Here is an 8,543-nt window from a genome sequence, read left to right on the forward strand (position 1 = left end):
AGTTTTGAGCAGTGTAGAGTAGCGCTTGTTGGTCGTTTCTCCGATCACAAATGCAGACATGGTGTTATGTTTATGCGGCGCGATGCAACGCGTAAAAAGACAGTACGAGTCATTATAATCCGTAATTATGTCCCCACTGGATGCAACAAATGCCTCGTTTATAATGGGTTTTAATGTTTTTGTCTCGTAGCGCCAGGACACACGGAAACACAGTATGGTAAGGGGCGTAACACTTCCGTCACACACTTGAGGTATTCGGCCAATCACAATGCACTGGATAGCTGGCCAATCAGAGCACACCTCGCTTTTCAGACCGATGAGCTTTATAAAAATCGACGCGTTTCAGAAAGGCGGGGCATAGAGGAGAAACAATAATGTACAATATGTGGAAAATAATGTGTTTTTTTAACCTTAAACCGCATAAAAACATTTCATTACACCAAATACACAAAATAATGTTCTTTTTTGCAACATCATAAGACCCCTTTAAAATAATATTCTCTCTGCACTTCGGGCTTCCACACACACACTTTTTTATGTCAAGGGGGAGGGCGTGACCTCAAAATTAAAGAATGATGTAGACATAATGTCAGCAGGGCACTTTATTAAAGGGACAATTCACCCAAAAATGAAAATTCATCCTTATTTACTCACCCTCAAGTTGTTCCAAACCTTTATGAGGCCCTGTTTTCACTTTGTTTCAGAAAAAATCTCCGTCCACTACACAACTGAAAATGCATGTCACATGACCATTCACGCAGGTACAGCAATGAGAATGATGTTATTGTTTATACAGTCAAGGATACACAGAGCGAATTTGGGCAGCCACGCCATCATTTTCAAAAGTCTCCGTTTTGGTCTGTTTATACTGAAATGCAACCCCGGAGTTTTCAAACTAAAACGTGGTCTGCAGCGTTTTTGAAAGTCTCCGTTTTCGAGGGTCAAAAACGTCAGAGTAATGTAAACGACAGGCGTTACTGTAGCAAAAGTAATGCGTTTTAAAACAAAAACGCACTAGTGTAAACGTAGCCTCAGTTTCTTTCTTCAGTTGAACACAGAAGCTCTGTTTGGTGAAGCAGTCATAGCTGTGCTTTATTATAAAATCAACTTTAAGAACCAAAACTATCCATTTTATAAATGCATTTTTTATACAGTCACATAAGAATGTAAAAAATTAATTAATAAATAAACTTGCAAAAATTCCAGATCTAACTATCAACATGTTTAGAGTGTTTTCCCCCTTAAATGTATTTATATGGTTAGGCATTCAAACATAAATATAAACAGTTTTATTAACTGTACTAAAATACTTAAATACTTTATTATCTTTATGTAATAAGTTTTATCTTTATTCCTGATATCTTTATTATTTATCTGTATAGTATCTTTATTTTGTTAAATTCCTTTATCTTTAAAATAACAAAAATACATGAAATACACACATTTTTTATAATTTATTTTTCATTATCATCATGTTTCCACATCCTTCCAAAGCAAACTTTAAATCTTTCCAAAACATGTTTGACATAAAAACAAGAATTGGATTGAAGTTTGACAATATCTCACATTGTTTCGCCAAAGCACTATACTTCTGGTGGAATAGTAATATTCTTGGGCCTATCTGTAACACAAAATAAAAAGAAAATGTGTTTTGGATTCATGAAAGAATGGTGGCAGCGACAGTGCATTGCACTGACTATAGATGAGCAATGCTATAAAACTGTTGACCTGCCAATTATAAACATTAGACCTAAAATTTTAACATAATAAACCAATTATTTACCATTCCACTCAAAAAAGTAATATTTTCTGTATATATTTTAAACATAAATTGAATATAAGTTGTTCATTTGTGCTACTAAAAGGAACAATGTACATATGACTGTTTAGTTGATGGTTTGAATGCCTTAATAAACAGAAATAAACAATCCTTACTCACAACAATCATTTATTTTGTTCAGGCTTTAGAATTACTAGTAATTTTGGTTACTTACATGTTGTGGTGGCATTATGGTAGTGTCCATATTTCCCAACTAAGAACTGTTTTTGGTCTAACAAGGAAGTTTGGAGTTCTTTCTATTCTATTATTGCACAATGACTCTTATGTGTGAAAAGAGCAAGGAAAATTTTATTTCTCAATTCATGACCACTTCAAGTGGTTTCAGATGTATGCTGTCACGTTTGGTTTGGTTAAGTTTTGTTCTTGTTTTGATTCATGTCTTTTATTATGTCATGTCTTTTAGTTTGAAGCTTATTCATGTTCACAGTCCAGTCTTGTTCATGGTTTCCTGTCCGTCAAGTTTCCCTTTCCTTTCTTGATTGTGCTCAGGTGTTCCTTGTTTGTGTCATTAGTTCTATTGTGTGTGAATAGCCTACATGTTTCCTTTTGTCTGGGGTCTAGATTTGGCTTTCATGTAACCTTCTTCTTTGGTGAGTGTCTTGTTTTTGGATTTGTCAAGTTAAAGTCAAGTTTAGTTTGTGTCTAGACTTTGGTGTATTGTTTTTTGTTTTTGTATATCTTTAAAAAATAAAATAAAGCACTTGAATTCTCAACTTTGACTCACCACAAAGTGGATTGTGCACAAACTGGTTACCCTGGTATTGTTGCAGGTAAACTAGCTTGACTTGTGTAGGAATGATGGGTGACCAGCTGAAACCAGCACAAATGTGTGAAACATTTCCTTGTATTGGTTACCAGTAATAGTTTTAAGTGGTCTTTTAAATGGGTAGTCCACCTAAAAATATATTCTGTCATCATTTACTTACATCCCAGATGTATATGACTTCCTCTGAACTTCCTTTCTTCAGAGGAGCACAAAGATTTTTAGAAAATAATTTTTTTTATTTCGAATGAATGGGTTCCCAAATACTGATGCTCTGAAAAGCACACACTTTATGTAAACCATATAATGCCAGTCAATGAATTTATGTATTTTGAAGCAAAACAAGAATTGTCATTTTTGGGTAAACTATCCCTTTATGTTTGTTACCAGCAGCAGTGTTTCCCACAGTATTTTGTTGGCCCTCAGACCCTTCAAGGGGGAAATTTTGTATACTTTAAATTCATCAATCTGGTTTACTTTAAGAAATCGAGAGCTCCATCTCCTTTTCAGTAACCATTTTGAACAGGGTTTTAAAAACAAATCTTTGCATTTACTTGTACCTGGACTTTAAAGTGGACTCGAACCTCTCTTTAACTGATAGTGTCTTAGTCCACATTACATTCACACTGTTATTTTCAGGAAGAAAATCAAGACTGAAATGTGTTCAATTTATTTGTTTATTAACATTGCTGTAAATGTGCTAGAATAAGCCAAAAAGACGTTTTCATTTGTAGACCCTTGACAATGTAAAAAAAAAAAAAGTCACCCTTTTTAACCAGAGCGTTCATTTGTGTAAACCTGTAAGTTTCTGTGGCAACAGTCTTTTCTCATTGTGAAATGCTGAAAACCTCTGTTCACAAAAATGTTAGAAACTATGCAAATATGAAAGTAAAGTGAATGGTACACGTTGCATTTCCAGATGCAGGCTGAACTCCCAGTACATGTAGAGATGAATGTTTCCAGTATTAACTGAGGCACTAAGAACACTGCATCATGAGCTGCACGTGTGTAAATAAAAACGTTGCTTAGCTTCACTCAGAAACGTGTTTCAGCGCAACAAACTGTATACTTCTAAAATTAAATAGCAGCCTTTTGTTTTGATAATTGCACTAAGCCATATCACAGTTTTAATTCCATTGACAGATGCTTGCCAAAGCAATGGCAGCAAACACAATGTTAGAGATCTTTTATGTTATTATGAGAATTGTTTTCGGTTCATTGTGAAACTCAGGCAGGCCACCACAGTCTAGGAAACTAATGGGAAACACTGACCTAAACCAAAAATCTTTTTTTTTTTTTTTTTCAGTTTGTGGATGATGAACTGATATGACGTGTGTGTATTATATGTAACCTTTCTCTTCTCTGCACCCACAGGCTCTGAACTCTTTTGAGTGGTGCCATGACCAGTCAGGGTGGTGACCATGCAGACACACCAAGCCCCTCTTCTTCATTCTCTTCCTCCTCCTCCTCTCGGTCCTCAGCAGCCCGTAAGCTGCAGGTGCAGCGCTCGCTTTCCCGGGATACCATCACCATACACTTTTCTGCCAAGGGAAATGAGGAAGAGGAGGAGGAAGAGGAGCTCTACAGGCTAGCTCTTTCCCCTTCTGGCCTTGAACCTGAAGATCAGACCATAGTTACAGCTCAGGAGGCCAGCGAGGAGCTTCTCTCTGAAGGACTGGAAGCGGACATGGTCACAGGACTGTCAACCCAGACCCACAGTTCTGCCCTGGCTGTACAGCACCCCTCCATCAGCTTGGGTTGCACGTTCACTTCTAGTCTAGCTAGCTTCTCATGGCCCTCTGAACAGAGGTCGACTGCCCTGGTACCTTCCACCCATTCAGCTTCCTCCAGCTCATCCCCAGCCAAGGTCTCTGGCCTTCCCTCAAAGCCCTTCCTCAGCCTAGTCAAGCCCCTTTCCACTGAGGTGGAATCTCGTGAGGTCGCTCGCCAGCCGATAAGGCACCGGCATTTGATGAAGACACTGGTTAAGTCTCTGTCTACAGACACGGCTCGATCCGAGCTAGAGGCTTCATCGACTCATCGGTCCCTAGATTCCCGGCTCAATCTGCACCTCTTCAAACCTTTCACCCAGTCTCGCGCTCCTGCCGCGAGTGGAGACTCCAAAACTGCTCCCTCATCCCCCCTCACCTCACCCGATAGCCGCTCCTTCTTCAAAGTTCAGGAGATGGAGGCACGTATTGAAGACACAAAGCGCCGTCTGTCAGAGGTCATGTATGAGCCCCTACAGCTGCTCAGCAAAATCATCGGCGAGGAACCTGGTGGCGTCAGTGCGAACACTTCCACGTCCACAACTGCAGGAGTCTCTTACCGGTCCAGAAACCTTTCCTCTAGCGCCACTGAACTCTCCAACCTGTCTGCCCTCAATGGCCACTCAGAAAGCAACAATAACTACTGCATCAAGGAAGAGGAAGACCTGGAGGGCGAAAGTCCTCTTGAGGGGCCAACTGTTGAGCTGCCTTTGCACAAGTCACCTTCTCTGGGCTTGGACAGGTGTTTTATGTCGACGCTTGCTCGTCAAGAAGACGAAGAGTTTTGCGAGCTCTACACCGAAGACTTTGAGCTCTGTACTGACACAGAGTTAGATGGAGAAGAGCCTCGTTCATCCCAGGTCCGACGAGGGAGCACAGGGGGATGCAGCGAGGAACCAACTGAAGGAGGGGAAGAGGAGGAGGAAGAAGATGAGCCTCCAGGAGTACCCCACAATGCACTGATTCTTCTTATATCTATAGTTTACGGTTGCTTTGTTTTGCCACTTCCTACATATGTGTGTTGGGTGTTGATTGGAGTGGTGGCCGGATTCATGCTAGCAATTCTGGTGGTGTGGTTGTCAGCAAGAGACAGATCTTCATGTGGCCGTCATGGCAGCTGGAGCAGAAGAGAGAAATGGAACAGGGTTCCTCTGGAAATCAAAGAACCAACCATTTACAAGGTGGGTTCCACGCTGCTGTCAAAGGCAATTCTTGTGCAGTGGTTAGGGTGTAGTTTTGAAGAACTAGAAGTTATACAAAATATTTTTATTTATTCGCTATGCATTTCACCATGCTTTTTTTGGAGATAATTGATCATACCAGTTATATAGATGCCTTGTTTGGAAAATATGTCCTCATTGCCTCAGTTCTGCAAATGCTAAATTACCTAAAACAACAACAAATGCTTAGGCCTAATAATAATAATAATAATAATAATAATAGCAATGAAAAGTAAAAGAGTATTAAGTCTATTTTCATAGTATGCCCTAGTGCTCACAAATTGTCCACAATTGCAAAATGTCTTTTTCAGAAAGTGCATATTCTTGCTTTTTAAATTGACACAAAATTACTCACCATTCCAGATTTGACTCCGGTTTTATGACAGATCAAGTTTTTAATTACTTTTTCTTATTTGTAAGTCGCTTTCGATAAAAGCGTCCGCTAAATGACAAATTAAAGTAAAGATCATGTTTTAGCAATAGGGACCTTCAGTAGGCTCTTATGACGACTGCTTTTTGATGATAACAACCAACATGTCTGGCTAATAAAATGTATTTATTGTTGTTGCTTTCCCTTTTATGTTGAAATATTTTTTTTTTCATTGCATTGACATGTTCAGCAATTGACCATTCGCAAAGACCCACCGTCCTTAGTTACTGTTGCTATCCTCGACAAACATTGCCGCTCTCACACTACACATGTTCTCACGCAGTGTGAAAAATACTGCAGACCAAAGAGAAAAGACAACACATCGACAGACAAGACAGAGCAGGTTACTTCTGGTATGAAACAAGGTCTCAGGACTCGCAGCTTTCAAATTTAGTAATTTTTAAAGAAATTCAAACAGTAAATTCCGTTTTGTGGCTCTTTAATGTGTCGTGACCGATCACTGTATTGCCTCAGTTCAGATACATGAACCAATCGTCTTTTCATATTTAGGTAAAGCACGAAATGAACATGAATAAACATCAGAAAGTGTTTTATTTCAACCGCGGAACACATCATTTTTCAAGTGCAAGTCCACCGAAGTTAATCTACTCTCCTGTCTGATTTGCGGTTGAGGCGTGCATTTACATATTTTCCAAGCCAACAATATAACGTGAAACCTATGAAAATGGTTTAAAAAAAGCACATGGCGCCATAGTTTCATCACTTTAGAGTGTCACAGTGACTGTCTTTTTGCAGTAAAGGACCTGTCATAGTTTAATGAGTGGGAAGATGACATTAATGCGAGATTAGCTGCATTGAATGAATAAATGGATGATGCATTTATATAGCGCTTTTATTGTGTATTGTTGTACACCCAAAGCGCTTTACAATCATGTGGGGGGGTCTCTCCTCAACCACCACCAGTGTGCAGCATCCACTTGGATGATGCGACGGCAGCCACAGGACAATGGCACCAGTGCGCTCACCACACACCAGCTACAGGTGGAGAGGAGAGAGCCAATCAGGTGGATGGGGATTATTAGGAGGCCATGATTGACAAAGGCCAGGGGGGCAATTTGGCCAGGACACTGGGGTTACACCCCTACTCTTTTCGAGAAGTGCCATGGGATTTTTAATGACCACAGTGAGTCAGGACCTCGGTTTAACGTCTCATCCGAAAGACGGTGCTTCTTTTGTCAGTATAGTGTCCCCGTCACTACACTGGGGCGTTAGAACCCACACAGACCACAGGGTGAGCACCCCTCAAAACAGATGAGGTATACAAACGAACATGGAACAATACATGTATTAATCTGTGTTAATGTTAGTTAATAAAAAGACAATCGTTCAGTGTTTGTTCGTGTTTTTGTTGCTGTTACGTGACGTAGCGGTGTCTGACTAGGGGCAAGACGTGGGCTGATGACATCATCGTTTCAGAAAATATACGGATTCGTTGTCCACACGAAAACGCAGGGGCGTTTATCCACTCTGGGACCCGGTTTAAAAAAATATCGGTTTCACTCTCCCAAAACGCCGGATCCGTGTGGACGAAAAGCCTATACAATACAAAATGTATGCGTATACAGCTAAACGTGTCTCCGTGTGGACGGGGCCTCAATTTTCAATTTAGCTGGATGTAAACGTTCGTATGCTGTTCTGTATCAGCTGTGTCACACAGATACGCTGTTTCCGTTCAGATCAAATCACAACAACGTAGGAAACCGATCCGGCGTGACGCAGCTGACACAGAACAGCATATGAACGTTTACGTCCAGCGGATATTCTCCAAAATGGCACCAGGGTGATGCGGAGGAGATGAACTGTTGAATAAAGTCGTTTTTTTTTTCTTTTGCGCACAAAAAGTATTCTCGTAGCTTTGTATAATTGCGGATGAACCACTGATGACACTTGGATTATTTTACAGATCTCCTTGCTACGTTTCTGGACTTAGGAACATTTCAGTTGCGTTGCTGTCTATGCAGGGTCAGACAGCTCTCAGATTCCATCAAAAATATCTTAATTTGTGTTCCGAAGATGAACGAAGGTCTTACGGGTTTGAAATGACATGAGGGTGAGTAATTAATGACAGAATTTTCATTTTTGGGTGAACTATCCCTTTAATCTCACTAAATCATTTCCCCTTTCTCAAATCGAGCTGATCTCAGATGCCTGTCTGTGTGATGTCACACAGACAGGCCCCTCCCACAATAGTTTGATTGACCGTAGCGTTTCAGCACAGACTGGACTGGTGTCTTACCTTAGACCCACCCTGAGTGAGCTGTCATTAGTCCGCCATTGTTTCGACGCCAGAGTAGATGCAGACAAGAATGGCCCCTAAGCGATTGAGGTGTTCTGTTATTGGATGTAATAATGAACATAGCAGTCGTCATTTACTCCTGACATCTGAGCTGTTGAAGACGCAGTGGATTACGTTTGTTTTTGAAGAGAATGCGCCCCCGATCTACATTAATGCGTCTATGTTTGCTCGAATCATTCGTGATCCAGCTTCACCTACAGAAGT

At 40.4% G+C, this 8,543-nt stretch overlaps 1 protein-coding gene across 9 annotated transcripts in view; it reads left to right on the top strand.

The window, feature by feature from the left end:
* Positions 1-8,543, top strand: part of tex2 (testis expressed 2) — a 42,460-nt gene that overhangs the window by 19,845 nt on the left and 14,072 nt on the right. For 4 of the 9 annotated variants that reach the window (XM_016504054.1, XM_016504061.1, XM_016504060.1 and 1 more), the window contains exons 1-2: positions 2,351-2,430; positions 3,978-5,553. In XM_016504054.1, coding sequence (XP_016359540.1) covers positions 4,003-5,553 — 1,551 coding nt within the window. In that variant the 5' untranslated portion in view covers positions 2,351-2,430; positions 3,978-4,002. Of the gene's footprint in view, positions 1-2,350; positions 2,431-2,589; positions 2,611-3,977; positions 5,554-8,543 lie in introns of those variants that run through there. The other 5 variants (XM_016504055.1, XM_016504057.1, XM_016504056.1 and 2 more) reach the window with 2 other exon arrangements.

Source organism: Sinocyclocheilus anshuiensis, unplaced genomic scaffold (genome assembly GCF_001515605.1).
Source record: "Sinocyclocheilus anshuiensis isolate Anshui unplaced genomic scaffold, SAMN03320099.WGS_v1.1 scaffold498, whole genome shotgun sequence".
Lineage (NCBI taxonomy): Eukaryota > Metazoa > Chordata > Actinopteri > Cypriniformes > Cyprinidae > Sinocyclocheilus > Sinocyclocheilus anshuiensis.